At 54.0% G+C, this 26,862-nt stretch overlaps 6 protein-coding genes across 6 annotated transcripts; 2 read left to right on the forward strand and 4 right to left on the reverse strand.

Moving 5' to 3' along the window:
- Positions 1-63: 63 nt before the first annotated feature.
- On the reverse strand, positions 64-1,767 carry NEUTE1DRAFT_112916 (uncharacterized protein; the record flags this gene model as incomplete). Its single annotated transcript, XM_009856068.1, has 1 exon — positions 64-1,767. The coding sequence occupies one exon, from the start codon at positions 1,765-1,767 to the stop codon at positions 64-66; it is 1,704 nt and encodes a 567-aa protein (XP_009854370.1).
- A 275-nt stretch (positions 1,768-2,042) lies between these two features.
- Positions 2,043-3,888, reverse strand: NEUTE1DRAFT_87713 (uncharacterized protein; the record flags this gene model as incomplete). Its single annotated transcript, XM_009856069.1, has 3 exons — positions 2,043-2,615; positions 2,741-3,785; positions 3,859-3,888. The coding sequence occupies 3 exons, from the start codon at positions 3,886-3,888 to the stop codon at positions 2,185-2,187; spliced, it is 1,506 nt and encodes a 501-aa protein (XP_009854371.1).
- A 521-nt stretch (positions 3,889-4,409) lies between these two features.
- Positions 4,410-7,646, reverse strand: NEUTE1DRAFT_131946 (uncharacterized protein; the record flags this gene model as incomplete). The annotated part of the gene is made up of 1 exon (XM_009856070.1): positions 4,410-7,646. The coding sequence occupies one exon, from the start codon at positions 7,644-7,646 to the stop codon at positions 4,554-4,556; it is 3,093 nt and encodes a 1,030-aa protein (XP_009854372.1).
- A 1,580-nt stretch (positions 7,647-9,226) lies between these two features.
- Positions 9,227-13,878, forward strand: NEUTE1DRAFT_131947 (uncharacterized protein; the record flags this gene model as incomplete). The annotated part of the gene is made up of 4 exons (XM_009856071.1): positions 9,227-9,275; positions 9,553-9,688; positions 9,776-9,843; positions 9,911-13,878. The coding sequence occupies 4 exons, from the start codon at positions 9,227-9,229 to the stop codon at positions 13,810-13,812; spliced, it is 4,155 nt and encodes a 1,384-aa protein (XP_009854373.1).
- Positions 13,879-15,035: 1,157 nt separating this feature from the next.
- Positions 15,036-17,098, forward strand: NEUTE1DRAFT_124666 (uncharacterized protein; the record flags this gene model as incomplete). The annotated part of the gene is made up of 2 exons (XM_009856072.1): positions 15,036-15,735; positions 15,792-17,098. The coding sequence occupies 2 exons, from the start codon at positions 15,036-15,038 to the stop codon at positions 16,913-16,915; spliced, it is 1,824 nt and encodes a 607-aa protein (XP_009854374.1).
- Positions 17,099-19,624: 2,526 nt separating this feature from the next.
- Positions 19,625-26,227, reverse strand: NEUTE1DRAFT_124667 (uncharacterized protein; the record flags this gene model as incomplete). The annotated part of the gene is made up of 7 exons (XM_009856073.1): positions 19,625-22,512; positions 22,737-22,781; positions 23,282-23,389; positions 23,582-25,467; positions 25,532-25,635; positions 25,736-25,802; positions 25,973-26,227. 7 exons carry the CDS (start codon positions 26,014-26,016, stop codon positions 19,772-19,774), a joined length of 4,995 nt encoding a protein of 1,664 aa, XP_009854375.1.
- Between the last annotated feature and the right edge of the window lie 635 nt (positions 26,228-26,862).

The raw sequence follows: 26,862 nt of genomic DNA on the forward strand, positions 1-26,862 counted from the left end.
AGATGGCTGAGCGCCACTAGACTTACTCGACGTGTGAGTACTGTCTTCTTACCTTCCCTCCTCCTACTCCTCCTCCCTCCTTCCAAACCCCTCATTCCTTACATACCCCCTGTCTCTCTCCATATAATTATGCATACACCCTACACGATACTTATCCATTGGATGATCCACCCACTCCCACTCTTCTCCATCTTCTTCCTCTTCATCTTCTCCCTCTTCCTCTTCTCCCTCTTCCTCTTCTCCCTCCTCCTCCTCCTCCTCCCACTCTTCTTCATCTCCCTCCTTCTCTTCCTCCCCGTCTTTCGCTTTCTCCTCTTTCTCTTTCTCTTCCTCCTCCCCTCCTCCCTCTTCCCCCTCCTCTTCTCCCTCTTTCTCTTCTTCCTCCTCCTCCTCCTCCTCCTCCTCCTTCTTCATCTTCTTCTTCTTCTCCTCCGACAGTCCACCTCCACCTCCACCATCAAGTGAAACATCCGTCCATTCCTCCGCGCTATCTTGAACCAGGCGAGATTCCCGATGGGAGTAACTACTGCTGCTGCTGCTACCGCTAAAAGCAGGATGGAACTTGGGCGTCGTTAGACGTTCAAAGGACGCTTCAGACGAGGCGAGCAGGGCGACGTCGGAAGGGGAGAGGGTGAAGGGTCCTAGTTGGATGGAGGCGGTGGGATTTTCGGTAGTGGAAGTTTCTGTGGGCGGTCTGGAGTAGTTGGGTTTTCTAGTAGTGGTAGTTGTGGTGAGCGGTTTGGAAGCTTGGGTTGGAAGAGGGCTTGCAGGGGGGTTGTAATAAGTACCTCTACCGTTGATATGATGCTGCTCGACGCCGTTCGTCTGCTGCTCGCCATCTGTCAAGGATTCGATCCGCTCCGGATAATCTAAAGAAGAGAGACCGTTGAGTCGTCGTGCCTGCAACCGTGCCACAGCGCGTTGGACTATAAAGCGCGTCGAAAAGTACGCGGGATGGGCATCAGGATCAGGTTCGGTTCGAATTCCTAGCGCTAATGGAATCCCAGGGCGAAATGAGGCAAGCAGCGTCTTGGGTCGGTGGTGGTATATGTTCAGAGCATCTGCTTTTGTGTTCGAATTGGCCCAGTGGCCATGCTGGAACTCTTGTTGGTGTCTGTCATCCAGTTGTGCTGGACAACCGAGATCTGAACCATCGAATCTTTTGGCTCGGTTTTCTTCACGGCCGCTGTTGCCGAGGGTTTTATCTCTAGAGGGCGTAAAGAGTGGAGCACCACCATCACTGTCGCTGTCACTGTCACTCTCATCTTTCCCATCCCGTTGTGTGGTCCCTAACATACTATATCTGCTTCGGGACATAGTACCAACCCGCGAGCTGGAGGCGTGGCTGCTGTTAGGGCTCGGCCGCATGAAGAGGATCTCATCTCCTTCTTCTCCTTCTTCATCTTCATCATCATCATCATCTCTGCGGTGTTCGTCGGTGATCATAAAGGTACCTGGCAACACCTCATCAGGAGCCGTAGAGAGTATTCCTGCATGTTCAAATGCGGCTAAAGGCGGAAACTCAACCGGAAGTGGATGTGTTCCTCGACCTGAAACTCCAACTCTCAACTGTGTCGCTTCGTCTCTGGGGTTGGGTGCACCCTTGTCCTTGTTAGTGTCGCTGATGTTGTTGATGGCGTTGGTCCCCCGGGGTCCAGGGGTTTCTATAGGGGACGGCATCGTGGAGGTGAGACAGCTGAAGAGCTGGGAGAATTGGGAAGGGGTGTAGGTAGGCTCGGTGACCTCGGAGTTAGATGATGAATACATCCTTTGCGATCAAGCTAGGAGGAAAGCAAAGTAAAGAGACAGCAAAGAGTTTAGAAGGGAGGAAAGAAGTTTAGAAGAGTTTTTCGTTCAAGATCATCTTTTGTATCCTCTAGATGTTGTCCATGATTTGAACTTGATTACGGGCAGTGCTGTCGAGGGGATGATGCGATGAAGACGAAGAGGAGGAGGAGGAGGAAGTGAAAAGAAGGCACAAATAAGGAAGTTGGCTCAGACAAGCGAGATCCCCCCTTTCTCCCCAACTCATCGTTGTTGCAGATATCTGCATCGATTCATGCAGTCTGCATCTACCAGCATACCTCTACCTAACAACCTAACCCCGATATATCAACCCAACCTACACCATCCCCCATTATCCATAGAGGTAGGCACCACCTCTGCCTCACCAGACACCCATAATTAATGTTCCAACGCATCCTCAAACAACCGTCCCAACTGCTCCCTCTCTGCCTGCAACTCCTTCGCCAGTCCTGGGGCCAACATCAAGACTCTTGCCTGGGGAATCGTTCCCTCGACCAGCTGCTCGACATGTTCCCTTCCGAAGCCCAAAGCCTTCAGACCAGCGGGTTGATCTCCCAAGTTAGCCAGGAACTTGGCGATGGCCTCTGCCAAAACCTCGCCAGCGCTCTCGCGCTTGACGTTGGAGATATCCACCCCAAAGGCTTCGGCGGCAGCAAGGTGTCTGTCCGGATTTGAAGCAGCTGTAAATTTGAAGACCGCGGGCGCTGTCACGGCCACGGAGACGCCGTGTGGGATAATGGGGTGCGGGACGTCGTAGCCGGCGTGTTTGTAGGAGGCAATGTTTTGGGAGGAGATGGGGTAGGACATGCCTTGCGGGAAGTGTTAGCGATGATGATGATGAGTCAAGAGAATGGTTACACAAGAAGCATGATGACTCAAGAGGATAAGAGAGACAAAGAAGAAGAGGAGGAGGAGGAAAAAGACAGTGACGCACCGTGACACAAATGCACACCAGCATTACCAAATCCCACACCTGCCAACGTTGCCGCCAGCAACATCTCGGTCTGTGCCTCAACATCCTCCGGATCCTTTACGCTCCTTGGCAAATACTTTACCGTCTGCCTCAGCGCGTTTAGTGAGAAAATATCACTAATGGGATTAGCGCCCTGATACGCCGGTCTGAGAATCGGATTTGTTGGTCTCGGCGTCCGCTCGTTGAATGGAATAGCCGTGTAACTTTCCAACGCATGACAAAGTACATCCAACCCCGAACTAGCCTTCACAGCACTCGGCATCGTCCGCGTGTTCAGCGGATCACATATTCCCAGGTAGGGCTTGAGGTTGCGGTGGGCGATACCCGTCTTGGATTTCTTGGCTACCAAGTCAAAAATGGCCGTGCCGGTGGTCTCACTGCCTGTGCCCGCGGTGGTCGGGACAGCAATGAGCGGGTGGAGTTTTCGGTCCACGGGACGTCCCTTACCCAGGGGGGCGTTGACAAAATCCATAAAGTCGGCGTCCTTGTAGACCGAGTATAGGTTCATAAGCTTGGCGGTATCAATGACGGAGCCGCCGCCGACGGCCAGGTAGACCGAGTAGTCGCCGGTGGTGCGGGCCCAGTCGATGGCTTCCTTGACGGAGTAGTCCTTGGGTTCGACCTTGACTTTATTAAAGATCTTGTACTTGATGCCTTCCCGGTCGAGAGACTCGCGGACTTGGCGCATAGCGTCGAGCTTCTCGACGGTTGAGTCAGTGATAACGGCGACGGTGCCGGAGGGGTTGAGGTTGGCAATGTCCATGCCGACTTCTTGCGTGACGCCAGGGCCGAAGCGGATGGAGGAGGCGGCCATTTCAAAGGCGTACTCCTTCAGTTGGGAGGTGTCTTGGGGTGTGGCATAGTTACGCCGGGAGGTCCTGTCATTGTATCGGGACACCGTTGACCGGGTCTGGTTTTGGTGATAGCCTGGGTTGGAGTGGCATGGACATGATGGAGGATGGGTGTATTGAACTGTCTTGAGCAAGTTGACTGCTCTGGCTGCCCTCTGTGAATCGTCAGTTACAGATCTACCTACGTCACTCTGTCTTGTCTGTGGGATGTATCGTGGGTTAACTTACACTGGGCACAACACGGATAGCTGCGCTCATGTTTGTATACTGATTGAAACGTGGTTATTTCTGTATGTAATCGTTAGATAGAATCTGTAAAAGGCAAGAATAGCTAAGGTTTCTCCAAATGTCAACTGCGAGAAACAATGAACCGCGAAGAAGAAGAAGAAGTCGTCACCGACACTCGGCACCGGTGAACCATCTTAGGCTTCATGGTACATCACCTCGGCTCCCCTCGGTTCCCCTCAGCTCCTTTACCCCAATCTTGCTACATCGCAGTAGACCGACGGCTAGTGGTTTCCGGGAATAAGTGGTTGTTGTGAGGGGAAGTGCAGCTGTCGTTAACAACTGTTCCCCGGATCTACGGAGCTACTCCATTGACAGTCCGGGGTGTGAGCAAAAATGCGGGGTAGACACTGCCTTTCCCTGCTTTGTAGAGGCTTTATAGGGACACCCCTTTGGCTCCAATAGAACAACCACATTCCGAGATTTCTCCAGTGACATTCACCATTCATCATTCACTATTCACTAGGTGGTTTCACCATAGGGAGGCAATCATGTTGGAGCCAATGAAATGAATTGCTTTTGTCCAGATATCATTGCCAAAATACCGCCCAACCCAGATTTTGTTGAACCAAGTCCCATACATACAAACACGCTCAAGAACACATGGCACACAGATACTCTAAATAGAAAAGACACGCCTAGTACACCTCAAGGACATAGCGGCCATCCTCCTTGAGCCTCTCAATCTCCTTGCGGGGGTCGACCTTGCGGCTGCTCTCCTGAGCCTCAGCCGCGATGGCCTCCTCAAGCACGGCAGTGACATCAGGCACAGGCCAGGTAGGACCGCAGAGATAGAAGGAGCCCTCCTCCTTGATGTAGGCCTTGACGATGTCGGTGACGGTCTGGCGCATGCGATCCTGGATGTAGATCTTCTCGGGCTGGTCACGCGAGAAGGCGGCGCCGAGCAGGGTGATGACGCCGGCGTCGAGGTAAGCCTCCCATTCCTCGCCGTAGAGGTACTCCTCGCGCTGGTGACGGGAACCGAGGTAGAGGAGGATAGAGCCGATCTCCTTGCCCTGGGCCTTCTGCATGGCGCGGTACTGGACGAACGCGCGGAAGGGAGCGAGACCGGTACCGAGACCAGCCATGATGAGAGGGGCCGTGTCCTTGACGGGGAGCTTCATGACCGAAGGCTTGACCGAGGCGGTGATGGTGCTGCCGGGAGCAAGGCCCGAGAGGTAGCGGGTGGCATGGCCGTAGCGGGTGCGGCCCTTGGTATCGACCCAGTTGACAACGACGATCATGAGAGTGACCGAGTTGGGGGTGACAGCCTGGGCAGAGGCGATAGAGTACTCTCTGCGCTTGGTGGGGTCGACGATGCGGACGAGGTCGTTGAAGTCGGGGTGGGCCGACTTGAACATGTCGAGCACATCAACATAAGTGACAGTATCCTCCTCGGTAAGACGCTTGAACTCGTCGGCGCCCTCCTTGCTGCCAAGACGCTCGAGCTTCTTCTTCTCCTCCTCGTCGGTGGCGAACTGGGCGAGGGCCTCGAAGAAGCGCTTGGGAGGCTTGCCGAGAATGTCGACGTTTTGGACGAGGGACTGGTAAACAGTCCGCGTCTCCAGAACGGCGGGATCCTCGCGGGAAGGAACCTGGACAAGGTCATCCGCGTTGAGGCCGTAAGCCTGGATAAACTGGAGGACCTGCTCAGGGTCGTTGTCGGCGTGAATACCAAGAGCCTCACCAATGTTGTAAGTGAGACCAGAGTCACCGAGATCGAACTCAATGTGGAAGATGTTGCGGTCATAGTCGGTAGGGGTGAGACGGCGGTTCTCCTTGACCTTGATGGTGTAGGTCTTGACGGTGAGGTCAGGGCGAAGCTGGTTCTGGGTGCCGTAGGCCTCCTTGAAAGCGAAGCCCTTGGCGGCAGACTGCCAGTTCTCGAGGCTGGAAGTCTCCTCTTCCTCCTCCTTCTGGAAGGCGACAAAGCTGTTGGGCTTGACGCTGTCAACAAGAGGAGCAACAGTGTTCTCGACCTCGGCCCACTTGGCGGGCACCTCAACCTTGCGAACGGACTGATCAAGGGCGTTGACGGCCTCGGTCAGAGCGGTCTGGTCAGCGGAAAGCGAGTCGAGCTTTGTGATATCAGCACGAGCAACGCGGAGGAAGGCAACGCCAACAAGGAGGCCGGCCTCCTTTTCAAGAGCAGGAGAAGAAGAGGAGTCGAGGACGTAGAGCTCGATGCCCTTCTCCTGAATCTCCTTTTGAGCAGCAGCAGGGATGCGCTTTTCAAGCTCGTCCTCCTTGAAGTTGGGAAGACGAACGATGAGCTTGCCGCCGGCCTTGACACCCTTGACGATAGCAATTTCCTTGAGGAGCTTCTCCTCACCAACAAAGACGACGTCAGCGCTCTCAACAGGGTAGGGAGCCTCGATGGACTTTTGGGAAACGCGGATGTCGGTGCGGACAACACCACCCTGGACAAGGTTGTCGTAGGTCTGGTGAACATAGACGTTGTTGGACTGCTCGGTCTCGAGGAGCCTGCCAACGGCCGAAGCAGAAGCAGCGGCAGAGGAGTTGTCAACATCCCAGAAAACGTACTGCTGGGCCTCCTCGACAGCGGTCAGGCTGAAAGCGACGGGCTCGGCCTCGCCCTTGCTGGTGAGCTTGTTGAAGATGGAGGCGATGGAGCTGGGGGTGTGAGCATCGGTAACCGCATAACGGACATCAACGACCTCGGGGGCCTGAGACAGCTTGTCGGTGAAGGAGACAGCAGTAAGGACATCGGAGTAGAGGGCAGACTGCACGTTGGCATCCTCGACGGCGGCAGCATCGGCGACCTGGCCAAGAACAGCAATCTGGCGAACAGAGGCGGGGAGAACCTCGAGGAAAGCCTCCTCAACGAAGGGGCGGTAGACACGGACGACAATGGTGCCGACCTTCTTGCCCTCGGCGGCCAAAGCGGAAGCGACCTGCTTGGCGAGCTGGGCCTCGGCGCTGCCGAAAACGACAAGGACAGTCTCGGGGGCCTCGTGGCCGTGGTACTCGAAAGGAGCGTAGGAAGTGCCGAGCTCGTTGTTGAAGGCCTTGAGAAGCTCAACAACCTTGCCAGCAGTATCCAGCCTCTTGTTCAGGGCAGCAGCCTCTTTGGAGATCTTGGCGTAGACATCGGCAATGTGAGCCTCGCCAAGGGCATCGACGACCCTCAGGGACTCGCGGGCGGTGCGGATACCGTCGTAGATGTGGAGGGTGGGGAGGACAGACGCCAGCAGAGTGGCGAGCAGAGACATGTGCTGGACCTCATAGGCAGAGGAGCTGGAGACGAGAGCGAGACCAAGGTCCTCGGCGATCTGGAGAGCAGTGGCGTAGTCGGCACCGAGACCCTTCTCGGCGCTGTAGTCGGCAGCGGCAACATGGGCGACAAAGGGGCTAGAGACGCCGTAGAGAAGGGCGAGTTGGTCGAGGGAAGAGCGGAGGTGACGAAGGCTCAACGAGGGGGCCAGGAGGGTCTGGGGGACATGGCGCTTGGCCAAGTCGAAGTCCTTGGAAAAGATGTAGCCAAGGGCAAAAGCGCCGGCACCAGCCCTGGTCTGGAGAGGGACAACGGTGGTGGTCTCGCCATGGACGTTCTTCTCGTTGGCCTCAGCCCATTCCTTCACGGCGACATCAAGGTCGAAAGTCTCGGGAGAGTAGGAGAAGATCTTGTCGGAGAGCTTGTAGGCAGTCTGCTGGACAAGCAGCTGGCTGGTGACATAGGTCGGCCCGGAGATGGAGGAGAGAGACGGCATCTTGACGTTGTGGTGATGGGGGTATCGATAACGATATCACTAACAACAAAAAACAGAAATAATGATGCCCTTTGAAGACAAACACTTCTTCAAAAGGTATTGCCCCGCGCAACGACGTATCAACGCAAAAAGCAAGAGAAGCACAATGACTGCTTCCTCAACGCAGATATGGGGTTGACACAGAGGGAGAGAAAGAGAGAGACGATCTTTCAGAGGAAAAAAAATGGAGGTGACTCAAGAAGAAGGAAGAGATAGCAGCTTTATTACAAAGCGAACTTGACGCCTCGAGGCACTAACAATCGAGCCATCCAAGATCCGGTAATAGGTAAGTATCAGAAACACTGTCTCCGTTTCCGCAGCGCCGGGACATCCCAACCCATCACATCTCCCCGGTTGTATCCCCCCCCTACGGACTAGTGTAAGGCGACAATAAAAGGATCCAATGCCTGCTCGTTGTGGTGGTATCAAGTCTCTGAGACTGGGGAGAGGGCGTTCATCCCGCGACTAACAAAAAAAAAGTTCACAAGTTTGAAGTTGCCGCTGCCCGAACTGCGTGCGATTGATGTCGATTGCGTGATTCAACCTAACCGTTTGTGGTTAGTCTCCGCACACGCCGCACACGCCGAGTTCCAGGCGAACCTGGGCCGGCCGGCTGTCGGTCAGATCACGTGCAAGAATTACAAATTCTCTCTTTTTGGGGTGGTGGCAATGCAACTGAACTGAATGGCGGGTGTTCTTTGTGTGGCGCTTTTTCCGCCAGCTCCGTTTTCGGCATCGGCCGCCTCCAGTCTTCGCCCGGCGGCCCCCCCGCCTCCGTGGCCCTCCGGTGTTATGGAGTCCCCGACACCGAACATTTTACTGCCGTGTCCGACAACAAGACAGTCGCAATCCGGAGCACAATGGTTCCACTATCATCCGGTACCATACAGATCTACCGATTGCCGCGACCCGGAACACAAGCCTCAGCGGTTGTGGAACGGTGAAACTGCGGGAAGATCTCAATTCCATCGCATCGTTGACGGCCATCAAAAGTGTAGGTAACCGTTTGACTGTAACATGCATTGGAGAAAACAGGTCTTCTTTCGTCTTGCGATTCTTTTGTCCAGATAGCAGAGTTCACGCAGTGCTAAAACATGTTTGGCGACATAATGCGCGCTGCTGTTTAAAACAGGCATTCAGCCATGTCCCACCGTGGTTGCCTCGGTCGGACCTTCAGTCCCGTGTGGTGGTCTGCCATTTTCGTCGGGCGCCATCACGGGTTTACGTTCGGATGCGAATACCAAGATTCAAGAACTAGTGATATCACGTTTTGGGGCGGGTTTGTCCGCAACTGCAGTCTTCTTCTTCTTCTTTGTTTTAGCCTTCCAACATCACGGCCCTTGCTCCAACTGCACTGCGCTCCCCATACTACTTCTTGCAGAAAACCCAACATGGATGTTCTCGAGCCGCCTCTCAAATCAAAAGGTTGCCTGTTCCTGCATAAAGCACCGTCCATTCATGTTCTTCAGCGGTGTCTCCAACCCCCGTCCATTCGTCAACTTCATCCCATGTTGCATTGAGTTGTTTTAGCGAGCGAAGTGATGTCTGGCTTGGCGTTGCGTGAATTGTGCGTGAAAAGTAACCAGCTAAGTAAGTAAGGACCTGGGAAGGCGATACTTCCATGTTGCTACTTGGGTATGAATGAGTGCTTCATTCATTGAGAGAAGATGAAAAAGAAACAAATGGAAGGCACGACAACATCCCTTGGGAATCATCCGCTGACTTTTCCAATCCCTTGATAATTACCTACTTTCCATGGTTAATCCGTTTCCCGAGTCGCATTTGAATCGACTTCTTCTGGCCTTGTCAAACCACTGCACTTCATCAACAACAACACTCTTCGTTTGACACACTATAAACAACACAGCAAACTACGAACAGCCAAGTCTGCAACGGCAAGAAACACAAATTGTCAAACATCAATCAGATACTTTTACCCTTCTGTCAACCCTCTTCTCCAGCCTACAATCATCTCGCCCAGAGCGACTCAGGCTATTTGAAAGGTACAACCACCTCACCATCCCCAAGTCCGAGTTTCCTAATCGGGACACGGACTAATATACACACGCATACGCACAACCTCGCAACAGGAACAAAAAACATCACATCCTCGCATCAACAGTTCTACTCATTCACACTCCGACTCGTCGTCCATCACGTACATTGGACGGGAATAGTGCGGACAGGAGAAAAGCCCGATCATCAACTATTCGATTCTAATATAGTACCAAACATTCGTACATCAGCAGGCATGAAACCCACCAACAGCATGCCAACGCACCGGCGGCGGCAACAGCAGCAGCAGCAGCAGCAATCCAGCACCGCGACTGGAACTGAGACATCCCATATACCCGCCAAAACCATCACGACGTCGTTTCTCATTTCCAATCTTCACTGTCCCTCGTGTGTCTCGACTATCAAAGACGTTCTCCTTGGCGAGCCATCAACCGGCTCACATATCCGATGGGTTTCGCCCAACGTAGTCACTTCGGTCGTCACCGTGGAACACGACTCGGGCTCTTCAGACAACAACTCAGCCGCATCCGCAACATCCGTCATCAAAGGCATGCATCGCGCCTTGGAAGACAGTGGCTTCGAGGTCAGCGGTGTAACAACGACGGCTACTGTTGGTGACCATGACATTGACAACGACGACAACGGCGGCTTCCCGGTTCGAGATCTCGGCATCCAAGCTGAAGGCGAATCCTCCACCTTCTCACGATGGGTCACCACCGCTTCACGACGAACCAATAGCCCCTTTGGGTCTCAGAAGCGGGCTGAAACACACTTCCAGAACTGCGAGCAGTGTCGTACATCGAAAGCAACGACAGGTCACCAAGTACAAGAAAAGACAAGTGAAAAGGAAAAGGAGTCTCCGGTATCAGCAGTTAGGGGTATTCACGCTGCTCCAGATTTGTTGACAGCTCGGCAAAAGAACATGGCATCAACCTCAACCAAAAAGTCCTTCTCAACCGATACCGTGGTGGATCTTGGAGGAAGAGTCCCATCCTCTCAACCACCACCACTGTACAGAGTAACAGTAGCCATCGGCGGCATGACCTGCGCAGCCTGCGTCAACACCATCACCAACGAGCTGAACAAAAAAGATTGGATCGCCCACGTCTCCGTCAACCTGATCAACAACAGCGCTGCCATCGACATTCACGATGAAAGCAGGGCGACCGAGCTGGTTGAGGCCATCGAGGACCTAGGCTATGACGTGAAACTCGACAAGGTCGTTGCCCTCTCCGACCCGTCAAAGCCACCACCAAAGCCAAAAGCCGGCCGCGAAATCTTATCAGATGCATGGCGGGCGACCGTGTCCATTGGCGGGATGACATGCGCGTCTTGTGCCAACTCCATCACCAACGAGATGAAGAAGCGGGACTGGGTGCAAGACATCACGGTCAACCTTCTCACCAACAGCGCGACTGTTGAGTTCGCTGGCAGAGAAAACGCCGACAAGCTGGTGGGAGAGATTGAGGATCTCGGCTTCGAAGCGACGCTCAACGAGGAGACCTTGGTCAACGTCGCCATCCACGAAGGGGGGCCGAACCCCGAGGAAGAGCAGCAGCAAAGAAGAGAAGTCGAGATCCGCATCCAGGGCATGTACTGCGAACACTGCCCCTCACGAGTCTCGGCCAGTCTGGCAGGCTTCCGCAGACAGCTGGACGTGATCAGCCAACCGAGTCATAAGAGACCGATCGTCAAGATAGTTTATGTCCCTGACGCTCCCGAGTTCACGATCCGGCACATTCTCAAAGCGATTGAGGCGAGTGACCCGGCTTTCAAACCATCCATCTACCACCCTCCTTCCCTCGAGGAACAGTCCAAGGCCATCCAGCGCCACCACCAACTACAAATCCTCTGGCGCGTCATTTTTTCTTTTGTTGTCGCGATCCCAACCTTCATCATCGGCATCGTCTACATGACCCTGGTGAAGGCCTCCTCCGGCAACAAGTCTCGCGAGTTCCTGATGAAACCATGGACGTCCGGTATCTCGCGCGCGCAGATCGCCCTATTCATCATGGCCACACCCGTCTACTTGTTTGCCGCCGACATCTTCCATAGGCGCGCCTACAAGGAGATCAGGACGCTGTGGCGACGATCCAGTCGCGTCCCTCTGCTCCAGCGCTTCTACCGCTTCGGCAGCATGAACACGCTCATGTCCCTGGGCACGACCATCGCTTACGTCTCATCCGTATGCCAGATGATTGCGGCGGGAGCGCAGAAAGTGCACATGGTTGATGATTCCAACTTTTACTTTGACTCGGTCGTGTTTCTCACCTTATTTTTGCTCGTAGGCCGATTGATTGAGTCGTACAGCAAGTCGCGTACGGGAGACGCGGTGGAGATGCTGGGGAAGCTGCGCCCGACGACGGCCATTCTGGTGGAAGGATACGGCACCGAGAAAGAGCGGGATGAAGTGGTACAGGCGGACTCGTTGGACTACGGTGACGTCGTGCGCATCCCTCATGGCGCTTCCCCACCGGCAGACGGCATAGTTGTTCGCGGCGAAGGCAGTTTGGACGAGTCGAGTCTGACTGGCGAGTCCAGGCCGGTCAAGAAGGTCGTCGGCGATGAGGTGTATACGGGCACCGTCAACAAGGACGCACCGCTCTTGGTCCGGGTCACTGGCGTTGCTGGCAAGTCGATGCTGGACGAGGTCGTCAAGGCGGTCCGCGAAGGCCAAACCAGGCGGGCTCCCATTGAGCAAGTGGCGGATATTTTGACAGCCTATTTCGTTCCCGTGGTCATTGCCATTGCGGTTGCCACTTGGATCATCTGGCTTGCTGTTGGACATAGTGGTCATGTGGCAAGCGACTTTCTTGGAGACACCAAGGGCGGTTGGGTTGTCTTTGCGTTGCAGTTCGCCATTTCCGTCTTTGTGGTGGCTTGTCCCTGCGGCCTGGCGCTGGCTGCCCCAACGGCCATCTTTGTTGGTGGTGGAATCGCGGCAAAACATGGAATCTTGGCCAAGGGAGGAGGTGAAGCGTTTGAGAAGGCCAGTAGGGTCGACTGCGTCGTTTTCGACAAGACTGGCACTTTGACGATGGGAGGAGAGCCTAAGATCACGGAATCGGAAGTTTTCCTTGGCGCAGCAGATGATGAAGCTGGCACCGTGTTTGCGGCACTGAAGGCGGTCGAAGAGAACAGTAGTCATCCGATAGCGAAAGCCATTGTCGCTTTCTGTGCGGCAAAGACGTCGGCCAAAGTCCAAGTCGAGGACTTGCAGGAGATTGCTGGCAAGGGGATGAAGGCCAGGTGTATAGGTGTGGACTCACAAGCTAACTTCGATCTCATTGTCGGTAACGAATCCCTGATGGAGGACTTTTCCGTTACCGTGTCGAATGAGACTGTCCAGACGCTGCAGAAGTGGAAGAGTGAGGCCAAGTCGGTTGCTTTGGTTGCCATACGGCGACACCAGAGCAATGATCCCAACGGATGGCTCCTTGCTGTTACCCTAGCAATTTCCGATCCCATTCGCCCCGAAGCACCGCTCATTGTCAAGGCGCTTCAGTCCCGGGGCACGCGCGTGTGGATGCTGTCCGGTGATAACCCTGTTACGGCAGCCGCGGTCGCACATCAACTAGGAATTCCCGCTGACCAGGTCATCGCCGGAGTGCTCCCTACCGGGAAGGCCGATAAGATTAGGTATTTGCAAGGAACAGAGAAGGCGCGCGTTGGCAAGGGCAGCGAATCCAGTACCCGTCGTGCGTTGGTGGCCATGGTTGGCGATGGTATCAATGACAGCCCAGCGTTGGCAACAGCAGATATCGGCATTGCCATCGGATCCGGGGCAGACATTGCCATTAGCAGCGCGGACTTTGTGCTCATCAACAGCGACCTGCGCGGGGTGGTGACGCTCCTCGATCTCTCGTCCACAGTCTTCCAGAGGATCAAGTTCAACTTTGGGTGGGCGGTGGTGTACAACTGCATCGCGCTTCCTGTGGCGGCGGGCGCCTTCTATCCCATTGTGAGCAACGGGCACCACGTCAAGTTGGCTCCGGTGTGGGCTAGTTTGGCCATGGCGTTGAGCAGTATTAGCGTGGTGTTGAGCTCATTGGCTTTACGGAGCAGAGTGGTTGGGATTGGATTCCGGGCGAGGAAGATTGGAGAGGAATAGAAAGAGGCGAATGGAAATGAACATGTTTTAAGTAGGAGATAGGTCCAATATAGACAGCGAGTAACGAGCATATATTTTGTCGGTCGATTGTTTGTCGCGGTGATAAATGCATGACGTCCCTCGGTTTCGGTGACTAGCAGTACCCGTGGAGATAGGGTGCCTGTCTGACCCATCCCCACTCTCTTACAGAGAGTGGGGCACAAAATCGCCGGACAGCTCAAAACCACCGGACAGAACAGTTTTGTATAGTAATTGCTAAGAAAATTGTTAGTGCAAAGGGCTGGAACGTTAATATCTCAACGAAAATAGCTATAAATAATCTCAAATTTTAGAGAAAGCTTTATAAGGCTATTAGAAGGTATTTTGGAAATTCTTAGTAAAATTCTCTAAAGGGTTTTAAAGGTATAAGAGAAAAGGTGCAAAATTGCATCAAAAGTTGCGGTTTAGTCAAAAGGGAATATTTTAGGAAAATGTATAGCATTTTGCTGCATCTTGGTCAAACTATGACTAATCCTCTCCAAATTCTCTATACGTCTTCTTTAAATAGTTAAGATTATGTTTCTAAATTTTAGAATCAGTAGCCCTTATAGTCACTAAGTTATGGATATTTGAATATTTGCACTAACAGTTTTCCTAGTAATCACAATACAAAACTGTTCTGTCCGGTGGTTTTGAGCTGTCCGGCGATTTTGTGCCCCACTCTCTGTAAGAGAGTGGGGATGGGTAAAAACCACCCTATCTCCACGGGTAGTGTAAACCAGGGTTGGAGGGTAGCTCCGGCTACAGACCCACTGGAGCCGCTCGTGTCTCCCCTGTCCATGTCCATTGAGCCCAGGAACCGAACCTCAACTCGAGCATCTTCTTTCTTTTGGTTCTTTTGGTTCTTGACTTGAAGCCCACCACAGCCATTGCTTGCTTCAACACGACCCATTGGCTGTGAAGCTCCCAACAACCGCCATCGGTGCTACCCTCCTTCAAGACCATCGATCGGAAGCCAGTAAACAACAGACGAACCGGAATTGTCCGAGCGTTGATTGAATACTTATAAAATAAAACCACCAAACGACTATTTACGCGAGCTCGGCCACTCAACTTGCTACGATCATCATCATTTCGAAAGCACGGCAAAAGCGACGCGGTCGCTGACAGCGCCTTTGCTTCATCAACCTCCCGAAACGCCCAACCGTCTACCGATACCCTCACGATCGAGAAAGTCAGACACCATGAACGCTACCGTGAAGCGCAAGTTCAACTCCTTGCTCCAGGGCATCGGGAACCGGCCGACTAACCCAGACTCCCCCTCCTCGACGCGCGACAATGACTCGCTGAGCTCGACGCCTGCCTCTTCCTCAAGCTCGAGGTTTACAAACATGGCCAACGATAGCCTCGACTATCTCAGTAAGAAGCGCCGTGTCGGCGGGCTGCCCTCCACACCGAGCGCAATCACGTTAACGACCCCGACGAAAGGGCAAACCACCATCTCCAACGTCACCCTGCGAAAATGGAACTCCCACGGCGGTCCAGGGAGCAGCCCCGCGCCCGGGGCCGGCGGCGGCAGCAGCGCGAAGGGGGATAGCCCAGTTACGAAATTGCAACCACCCAAATACTGCCCGGGCGACCGCGACCAGCTCGTGCGACGATTGGCAACTTTCCAAGAGCTGACGGACTGGACACCAAAACCCGATAGGGCCAACGAGATCGAATGGGCGAAGCGCGGCTGGGTGTGCCAGGGCAAGGAGCGTGTTAAGTGCACGCTCTGCAACAACGAACTGGCTGTCAAGCTGAATCGTAAGGAGGTAGATGGGAAGGAGATTCCGGTGCTGATCGCCGCAGATATTGCTGAGTCGGTGGTGGATCAATACGTCGAGCTGATCATCACATCGCACCGAGAGGATTGCTTGTGGAGGAAGAAGGGGTGCGACGGTGAGTATCTGCATGCAGGAGAGTCCTGACACTGTGCTAACGGTTTCCTCAACCAGATTCACTTCTACGATTGCCTCTGCCTAACCCCAAGTTAGCCCTCGAAACCCTACGCCAGCGATACGATGAGCTCTGCCAGCGCAAGGACTTTCTCCCCTATGAATTCAACCTCCGTCTTCCAGAAGGGTTCGACATCGACATCATCCTCTCGTACCTGCCACCCAACTTCTTCGCCGAGCCTCCTGCATCCAGCACCGCCGATTCTTCTGCAGCCTCACAGCCCGCTAGTCCGAACCCATCCACCTCACAACAACCACAAGCAGTCAACCGCACCGCCTTAGCCCTCGCCCTCCTCGGCTGGCAAGGTCTCACCAACCCTCGCCTCGGCACCGCCGTCCCCAACTCGGCCTCCTGCCATACCTGCCTCCGCCGCCTCGGCCTCTGGATGTTTAAATCCAAGCAAGTCGACCCCGACACCAACACGATCCTGGTCCCCGCGCCCATGGATCACCTCGACCCTTTACGCGAGCACCGCTTCTTCTGTCCGTGGAAGAACCCGCAAGCGCAGCGGAACCCGGGTGCCAAGCCCTTGGCCAGGGGTGAGACGGACAAAGCCGCCTGGGAGGTTCTAGTGGAAGGGCTGAAGAACGAGAGCCGGTTGAGAGAAAAGGCAAGGGATTTGATGCATGGGAGGAGCAAGTCCTCCGGCTCTGGGTTTGGGTTTGGGCTGGGAGGGAAGAAAGGAACACCGCATCGGGCGACGGGAAGCACGAGTGGGTTTCTGGGAGTGCCGATGACGCCGGACGGTAGAGGGGTAACGGGACAACAACCGAATAGTGCGCCGGGTGGTCTTCATGTTGGTGGTGAAGAAGGAGGAGGAGGGGACGAAGAAGAGGGGTTTGAGGAGGAGGACGATGATGAGTCGGAGGAGGCAAGGAAGAAGAAGGATCAGGCTATGATGAGCAGGTTGAAGAGGGTCAAGACCTTATTCAATACGAAGGGGAGCAAGTTGAAAAAGTTGGGGGCGTCTCCGTCGCCGTCCCCGGGATCCGCGGGAACGGGGACGGCAGCGGTTAATGTGCCGGATAGTCCTCGGCCGGGGTCTTCGCATTCTACGAGGACCACCGGGACGCCGGGGACAGCTGCGACTACGGGAGGCAGTACAAACGCCCCTGCTGAGTGATGTGAGGGGAGTGGCTATTGTTCATCGTCATCATCTTGCAGGTTGGCTGGCGAGCGTTGACACGCATGGAGTTTGGGGAACAATGTTATCGTCCAAAATTTGTATTCTAGAGGTGTATCAATAGCCTTTGATTTTAGCGTCAACGGTTTCCCTGCCAAATAATCAGCTCAAGGATACTGTGTAGATCTTCATTAAGGTTTGGCGAGTCCGCGATCACACCGGCGCGTGCTTGTTGTGTACCAAACCATCATTATCAATGTGTGAGCACGGATCACCTCCAGGGTTAAGTACTACCTTTGTGTACACCGTCGTCCCACGCAAACCACGGTGAACCCTCACCTTTCCCCGGCCGGCTACCGAAACGGCGAAAAACCAAGGCCGCCGTATCCGTCCGTGTCAGTGATCAACGGGAAAAAGCACGTGGCGAAAGAGAAATGCCGTATCAAGACCCCTGTTTGCATCTTTTTAGTTTTGTAGATTTTTTTTTTTTTTTCTCCCGGGTAGGGCGGAACATTTGTCGCAAGGCTTTCTGTGTCTTGTTAGAACACTGCGACGAGAACTGCGACGAGAACAACGACAACAGAAAACCCTGTATTGAAAAAGAAAGCAAACATGCAATGCAATGCTCGCGATGGGAGGCTTAGTTGCTTTGCCAAAGTCAATCAATGAGTGCGAATTCTCAGATTGAACATGGACACTGACAGACGGCGGCGGGCCAATCTCACAAACTTTTTTTTTTTTTTCTTTCTTTGTTTTTTTCTTTTTTGGCGCTCAAAACTTTGCCAAACCAGTCGACCAACCCACCAACCCACCAAGAAGCAACCGACAACCATTCTGGCAATCCGCCAATAACCACCGATCACTCATCGAGAGCGCAGTTTGCCTCACCTTCATCTACAATCACCAAAAACCAAATTGCACACACAACTCACCAAAAAGAAACCAGACCAGTTCTTCGAAAGACGTTGCGTAACCAGAACAGAACAGACCTACACTACACTGCAGTCCCCTCCCCCCACCTCGCCCACCCCACCTACTCCTCTTCTTCCGTTTTTTTTATTGACCTTGGTAACTTACGACTTGCACAAGTCGCCCTCCTGGCACTATATAAGTTGAGCAAAAATGTACTCATCTCAACAAACCGATTATTCCTGCAAATAATCAACTTGCGGCGGCTTAGTGGTCTAGTGGTATGATTCTCGCTTTGGGTGCGAGAGGTCCCGGGTTCAATCCCCGGCTGAGCCCCTCTTTTTTGGAGGTTGTATTGACTTTTTTCTGGTGAGTTTCTGAATGAATTGTAATGCCTGATTTCTGATTTCTTTTAATTTTTTTTATTTCAAGATGATGCGTCGTTTGTATGTTATTTGTGATGTCGTTCGTTTTGGTAAGGAGTCCTGTTGACAAAAGCTGGTGCAGTAATGTTCTTTGTGTGTGGGGGAAATCGAACATGAGTGGTTACATGAAGTGTTGTAAGATATCCAGATGAGAGGTCGAAAAGAAGAGAAAAAAGGTCGATGCCGAATTGGAAAAACAAAATAGTAAAAAAAGACGAAGAGACAGAGAAAGATAAATACCTATGGTAGGTAGTCTCTTCGTGCAACTGGCCCGCCTTGTGTAACGCTGCCTGTCCTGATAACAAGAGTCCAGCTCGCGCTTACAGTTTCTCGCCTGTTCCTCCACCCAACTTGATTCTTGAAAGAAATGAATTTGAGCATGTGAGATCCTCTGTCGAGTTTATAGTCCAGGATGCGAGGGCTCAGTCGTCTTAGTAATGGGTGATGTAGATAGTACTCGTTGGGGAGGGGGCTTCGGGTTTCCTGTCTGTTCCCCGACTCTGTACTAACCAATGGATTTTCAAAACTTGTTACTTGTCGTGTTTGTACATCAACGCACCGCCCAGAATTTGCTCTTCACCAGCCTGCAATGCAGATCGCGCCGAGGTTCGCGGATTTCGCATCGCTTCATGAACACCGAGCATGATGGATCTTGCTAAAAGAACCAAGCCACGGGCTATCGTTCCCTTGACCTTTGTATTGATGAGACTGAGGGGAACATGCCATGCGAAAGGAATCTCCAAGCAAAGAAACCAGGCAAACTTTTCACGTAATACCTTTCCTTCATTGAGATCTTCGAACCAGACAGACTATACAGTTACATCTACTTCATTCTGATCGTTGATACTATCTCTTTCTTCATAAACCATGCAAATCATTAATAATATCCATACGGATATTCGCTGTCTTTACCAAATCCCAAACGCTGTTGATTGGCCATCCTAACTTGCCGCTTGTAAGTCATCCCGCTTCAAGAGCCTCCATTTTTCTAATTCCCATCCTAACCCTTCTTCCAGTCGTCTTCCGCTTAGCCATACCGAACACGCACAAGTCGACCCGTCTCTCCTTTGGCTACCGCGACTTCGCAACTTCACAATTTCCACACCACTGACGATCAATAATCAGCCCCAACCCAATCCAACACCGCACAAATCATCTCGACAGCCAACACCCCTCCTCTCGCCAAGAGCTCCACGAATCCTTCAAGCATAACCACCGTCAACCACACAGCTGCAAAGGCCACGCCGCTGAGCCGCCCCGCGATCCGCAGCATCCTCATGAACGGATGATACCCCCTAGCCGCCATATCGCCGTGAAACTCGGCCAGCATCATAGCGGCATGCGCTTCCAGCTCGCTGGCCGCGGCTGCAATGGCTGCTGTGGTGGAGACGGTCGTTGCCGAAGTCACGGAAGAAGAAGTGACCCTTCGGTGATGGTCATGGTTGCTGTGTGAAGGAGAAAAAAGAGATGACGAGAACGAAGATGATGGCGATGAACCGAAAAAGACTCTATCGAAGCCTAGTCAATGCGCGCCGCCGCCTCCACCAGCAGCAGTAGCAGCAGCAGCATGAGCGCCACCGCTACCACCTACTGAGACGGGATTACCCATGGCCATCAGAAGTCTCTTATTCTTCCTGACGGTCTGGTTAAAGTGCTTCTCGATCTTGTCCCCTTCCTTACGGGCAGCCGACAAAGCTGACTCGGCGTCTTCGAGACTCATCAGCGGTACGTTGCCGAACGGGCCGGGAGCACCGCCAATGTTGAGGCCCGCACCACCCTTGTGACCCATAGGATCGTCTAGAGCAGATGGCGACGGTGAAGGGGGCATGTCCAGGTAGGATCCATGCGCGTCGGCAAACGCGCTGACGGGGGCGGGATAGCTGATCTCTGGTGCCACAGCGTCGTTATCGTGCGGCGACGCAGGAGAGCCAGCGCCGTACATCCATGGAGCAAGCGAGCTCAGGCCGGCGGCGGCCGGGTTCCCGCCACGCTGATCCGGGTGCCAGTTGGACATGGCCTTGGGGAAGCTCATGTCTCTGGCGTTCAGGTTCAACCGCGGCAGGACGTACTGGTTGATATAGTAGATCGCTTCCTCCCGCTGGATCTTGTTCACAGGATCCGTCGGATATTGGCCCGGAGCCTGGGGAAAGTAGCCCGGTGGCCCATTGGGCACAGCACGCCCTTTGATCAGACTGAATCCACCACCGGCTTCGTGGCGAGAGGAAACAAACGCGGCAGGGCTTGAAGCGGTCTCGGCGATGCGAGCCTGAAGCTCCAAGAACCGATCCTCCTCTTCTTCGGTCAGGTTGCGAATGCAGTCACCGTTGGGAGTAAGGAGAATGCGGACGCCGTCAATCATTTTACGAACGGGGTGACCCGCGAGTAGAGCTGCCTGATCCTCGTCAGTCACAATCGACTTCGTAGGCGTCATGGCGTTCCGAGCCGCGTTCTCCCTGGCAGCAGCGTTGCTATGATCATTTCTCGACTTCTCAAACCCAGTGCTTGTTGGCTTGAAAAGAGGCAGGTCATCGATCTTCTCGGGAACAAGCCCCGACTTTTGCAAATCTTGGAAGATCGTGCCAGGTGTCGGCAAAGTTCGAGGGGTTGAGACCGCATCTGACTTTGGAGTCTCCTTTGCTCCCCTGGTCTTAATCGGAGAGGCGTCATCCGTCAATGTCGTCGTTTCATTAGCCGTCGATCGGTAGGTTGAAGACTCCTCCTTGACCTCCTTCACCTCCTTCGTGGGTGGCGGGGGCGGCGTCTCCTTTTCCTTTTGTGCAGGTGTTTCCGGTCTACTGACAGTGGGTGTTACGTTTATGTTGGTGGTGCTTGGCTTTTCCTTCTCCTTCTCCTTCTTCTGCTTCTTCTTGCGGCCAATGATGGGCCCGATCTCCTCACTCGGATCAGACTTGACAGGCTGTGCTGCCACAGCTGCTGTTTCCTTCTTGAGCTGCTCCTTCCTTGCTTTCCTTTGCTGACTCTTGGTGGTTGCTCTGACAGGGGCAGAGCCGATCTTGGACGGCGGCGGTGAGCTGGTGCGAGATGCCGAGACCGAGGCTGAAACAATGGACGCACTATCCGAAATCATCTCACTAGCAGGAGTCTCGGGTCTAACAGAAATAGAAGCTATAGAACGGGCCGCGGAGCCCAAAACGCTCGTCACACCCGCATTGGCGGGTGTGGAGGGCGTCTCAGCCTTCGGAGTTGAGACAAGTCTAAGTGTCTTTGCTGTCCGAGCGAGCGGCGAAGCCACTGAAGCAGTCGTTGGCGTAGGCAGGGCAGGGAAAGCTGAGTCTCGATCATGGGCAGATTTCTCCGTCGTTGTTGATGAACTCTCAGCAGTCTTGACCTGGGCAACCTGGGTAGCTGCAGCGATGTTGAGAACTGGGGCAGGCTTTTTGTCTACAGGGCGGGGCTCTGGTTCAGGTGGAGTGGGCGCTACCGCTGGTATAACCAGCACAGGAGCAGGCTTCTCCTTTTCCGCAGCCTTTTCAGCCTTCTTGGCTGCCTTAGACTTGGTTGCCGTAGTCTTAGTCGAAACGGCAGGTGTCGTGGCAGCCGCCTGGGCCTTGGGACTGTTAAGAGCAGGGAAGTCCTCGTCTGCCAGAACCTTCGGTGCCTTTGCCTTAACCGTTGCAATATCCCTCGATAGCCCACTCTCCGCAGCAAGAGCTTGGATGTTCTCCTTGGAGTTCTTCTTGGCCCCAGGCGCGAGAGCTGCGAGACGGAGCTTCTTATCGTTTTCACACGAATCCATGTGTCTCTCCGCTTCCAAAACGTCGATAGTCTTGCCATCCTTGGCAACAGGCAAATCCAAGGCGCAAAAGGGACAGTATCGCATGCCCTTTTCCACGCTATTCTTCCGGTTCTTGCTGATAAGTGGGCTGGGAGCTGTTGTAGGCGTTGACGTGGTTGACGCTGCGGTGGAAACTGCCACACTAGATGCCGTTGCGGTTACGGGTGTACTCGTAGGCGGTGCCGTAGACGCTGCGGTAGACGCCGCTGCTGTGGTTACCTTGGGAGGAACAACAGGTACGGCGACCGGCGGTGTCTGCGTTCCGGCTCTCAAAGATGCGTGAGAAATCGCAGGGGAAGGATGGTTGATTGGCATACCCAGTCCCGGAGGAGGGGCAACAATAGGAGTCCCGGTGCGGCCGAAGTTATCGAAGGCTCCAGGCGGTTGACGTATCGTCGTGATGGGTTCGTCAGAAACCAGAGCGTCTACGCTTGTCGTGACTTCTTCGAACGAGGGAAGATCATCATCTACAAAGCTATTAGCCTCTCGGATGGAAGAGCAAATTTTTCATCTGATGTAGTGCGGGCTTGGGACCGGGGACCACTTGGTAGAAAGGGAGCACCAAGACAACAACGACAACGACAACGACAAGAATCGCGGCACAAGTTATATACAGGAGTGCTCTTTGTTTGGTCACGTCAAGACTACCATCATCGTCTTCCACGAGGTTGGGAAACGGAGACCCGCTTACAGCAGCGGTAAAAATGCTCTATTTTTGACCTTTGCGCCAACTGAACTCAGACCGTACGAAAACTGGGACCGACGTTAACGTACATGTGGAAGAGAAATCTCGGAGGAAGACGATGAGAGCTTGCCTGACGTGACCGATATACCCCAGTGATGCAGAACCCTAAAGCCTGTGCGGGAGTGAATAGAAGCGAAGTTGGAATGCCGTTGGTCTCCTCGAGAATCTCTCTTCCCTTCTCAAAATGCAAATAACGCCAGTGTAAACAAGGGGCTCCCCTTCTGAGAGACCGAATGTTGTGGTGCTCGAAAATCAAAACGTGTGCCATTCCTTGACTGTCTCATAAACACCCATCCCGCTTGTGCCGTGGACGCCGTCGTGATATATAATGTGCCTTTTTAAACGAAGCAACAAAAGTGTCTCCCCAGAAAACAAGACAGGTAGAATAAAAAGATGAACTCCATCGCGCAAAGTGAAGTGGTCTAGAAGAGCAGCTCTCTACCATCCCCGATATCCAGCAGAATACATCATGGCGGGATTAGTGTACCCACCTTGCGACTGACCACCAAACACCTGTCCGAGACCGGCATTGCTCTGTTGCTGCATATGCTGCTGAGACTGCATTCTCGCCTGCAAGATACTCGGGTCCGCAAGATCTACTAAGCCACTCCCCCCAGAGGAGGAAGTGTTAGCGTGTCTGTGCTTCTTCCCCTTCTTCTTCTGCTTTGAACCCAAGTCTTGGAAGGCTCCAGGCTGGGAACCGTAGAGCGATGCCAGGCTCGGAGCAGGAGCTGGGGTAGAGGAGGTAGAGGGTGGGTACAGTGGAGGAATGGAAGGAAACAAGAACTCACGCTTTCCCGCATCATGAACCTGGCTACCGGCACCTCGGCTGCGGTTGAGGAGCTGAAGAATCTCGTGTGTATCTTTCGTGGCGTTACCGAAAGCAGAGCCGAAACCGTGTTGCCCAAACATGCTCGGAGGGGTGCTCGTAGACTTGAGCCCGGGCGGAGGGCCGGGCATGGAGCTGGCATAGAACTGCGTGTTGGGTTGACTGTGGAAGGACGAAGGCATCATGGAGGCCTGCTGAGCCATGACCCTGGGGTTTGCCGCAAGCTTGACCGAAGTGGCAGACGTGGTTTGCCCCTCGTTCGCGAAGCTAAATCGAGAGCCCTGGCGGTTATGTCCCTGACCCTGGAAAAGGCTCGCCTGAGAAGTGATTCCGGGAGGAAGGTGATCGTAGCCTATGGCCTGCGGACGCATGAAAGCAGGCTGCTGCGGTGTCATGGTACGACTGCCAATAGAGGCAAGGTTGGTCGAACCCTGGCTGAAGCCAGACCCGATCGCCGACCCAAACAGTCCGTCGTTGTTAGCGCGTTGAATGGGCGGCTGCGCACCTCCCCGCAAATTGAAGTCACGTCCAGAATCCCGGTCCTCAGGCTCACCTCCCAAAGCAAGGCTGCCACTGCTCTCAGGCTCGGCCTCGGCTGGTTCGGTAGGTGCCGCGGAACCCTCATGCGACTCTGCAACGCCGGTGGTGACATCGTCGCGCAAAGCCCTCCGCTTTTCGCCACCCCTCACATCAAACAAAGGTGGGTAGGCAGACTCTGTGGAGTCATCTCCAAGCTTGGGCCAGGCGAGAGAGCATCCGTTGAGTGATTTGAGAAGCTTCGTAAGCGTGTCCTGTGAAGCGCTCTTAGCCTTCTTGAGAGTGGACTTGGCGGAGGTCTCAACCTTGGGTGGAGCAGGTGCTGCAACTGGAGCAGTGACGGGGGCCGGTGCCGGCGCCGGTGCAGGAGCCGGAGCTGGTGAAGCTTCTTCAACAGGAGGAGCGGGCTTTGGCGCAGGCTTTGGTGCCGATTTGGGCGACTTTTCGGTTTTGGTCTTCTGAGGAGGAGGAGGATGATGCACCGTGCTCTCGATCGGAGGGAAATCTTCGACGGCTTCTCGGTTGGATTCAGAAGTGACTGGAAGAATGTTCGAGATTGCAGGACTGGGGGCGGCGCCGCTAGTGGCATGGCTTCCACGTCGGCTACGGACCTGAGGGTTTCGCGCCCAGGTAGCTGAAGAGGGCAGCGCGGGGCCATCGCCGTTTTCGGATTCCTCCTTGCTAGAACTCCGGATCATCGGTTGAGCATTCGAGGGCGCGGGAGAGGGGTGACCCGTTTGGCGGGATGCCGACCTAGAAGCACCGGCAACCGGGAGGGGTCGTTGGCTGCTAATGCTATTGATCGAAGACAGGTCTTGGCGAGAATAGCTGTCCTCCTCGTCGCCGAGCTCGTGCAGAAACATACACTGCCTGTTCGTGCACACCTCGTGACGGAGCCAAGCTGAACAATACTTGGTGGTACCCAGTTGAGCTCTTAGGACCCTGTCGCCGTTTTGGGAGCCATTGACTGCTTGAATGCACCTGGCAGCATCCTCCTTCTTCTCGAAAGTGACGTAAATCCCGAGGGACTGATTCTGCCCGTCTTGGCTCTTCCGATTGCTGATGGATATTTTTTGGATATTGCCGTATTGTCCGAAAAATTCGGGACGCCGGAGTGTCTTGAGCAACTCGTCCTCGCGTACCGTAGGCGTCAACCCAGTTACGTAGACCAGATTCTTCTGAACGACCCGGACGCCGACCAAGTTCTTCCGATTCTCCTTTTCGGCTTCGCGTTTTTGGGCTTCCTTTTGGCGTTGCTCGGCGGCACGTCGCTTTTGGTTCTTTTGAATATTCGCTCGGAACTCGGCAACCCTAGGAACTGTCAGCACAGACGCAGAAGGTCACGGATTGCAAGCGGGATGTGGCGACAACGTACTCTTCCTGAGTGACTACCTTCCATTGAATGGTCTTGTCGTCGTATGGTCTTCTGCATGCCGGACACAGGCCATTCATATTATTTCGGATATTGTTGAAACAGAACTGGCAGATCTGGGGGTGGGGCGGCGGCGTTAGCGCTCAGGTTGAGCCAAAAGAAAAGGGGGGAAGGGGGGCTTGGAGGGGTAGGTATTCGGCCACGTACCTGGTATCCGCAGGGGCATGGTCTAAAGTTACGATCAGAGAGATCAAACTCCTCGATACAGAGAGGGCTATAGTATACTAGTTAGTCTGATGTGTTCTTGTGGACGGCCGAGGGCGTTGTGACAGGGGGTCGGCTCGAGGCTGAGGAAGGCGGAGAGAGCAGGCATGACGAGGCCATGGAGGGGCAGGGGCAGTCGTCATGGATTCGGCTGGAGAGAGGTCGAGCAAAGGTGCATACCAGGTCTCTTCTTCATCGTCGACGAAGCTATCTTGCGGCGCCATTGTGGTGACTGGAAGATGGGGTGATGGTTTGCGGTGGGAGTGACGGCAAGCTGGAGGCTGCTCCCAGGTAAACGGGGACGACTGTAAGGTGTCGTCGGGTCGAATACGGATGGATGGAATCCTTTTCCACTTGTCGGTAAGGTAGGTATTAAAATGGCCGTAAACTAGCGGCGCGAAAATTTGGTCTATGGGATAAAGAAGCAAAGGAGGACCTGATAATAACGCCCGTGGTAATGTAAGATACAGAGAATAGAGGGCCGGTGCCTCTTCTTTTTTTTTTGAGGGGGTGTGCTCGTGTCAACAAATGGGGATTATCAGAGAGAACAAAGTTGGCCGGATGTGGGTGGAAAGGAACTGCGTGGACTGGATGCGGGTGCAGGCAAGTTTGAGCACAGGTGGAAGCGAGCGAAACGCAGAGCCTTCCAGCAAAACGTCCCCGGCTGAGCGCTAGTCCTGTTCTGGAAGGAGCCAGCTGGCACGTGTCACGCCACAGTTGGAGCACTCGACAAGCACAGCAAGCTGCCAGCTGCCGCAGAGCTGCCGGAGTGGTGTGTACGACTCGGACGTTTTGATTTCGGCAGCATGAACAAGGAGAAGGGCTGAAGAGTTTCCACGACTCTGGAGACACTTTGAAGATTGCCATTGTTTCGGCAACACCACGTCGAGATTGATATTTCACGCTATGGGCAATGGGGATGCTACCTCCACCACCTTTTCAGCCTTTTGGCAATGTCCAAACATACCACGTACGCAATGTCTTCTATCAAGAATCCAAGCAGCTTCCAGGTGATCGTGCACGTGACTTTTGCGTAACCATCCTGAGGGGCCAAGCTCCCAAACGGTAGG

Source organism: Neurospora tetrasperma (genome assembly GCF_000213175.1).
Source record: "Neurospora tetrasperma FGSC 2508 unplaced genomic scaffold NEUTE1scaffold_6, whole genome shotgun sequence".
In the NCBI taxonomy this organism is placed as follows: Eukaryota; Fungi; Ascomycota; class Sordariomycetes; order Sordariales; family Sordariaceae; genus Neurospora; species Neurospora tetrasperma.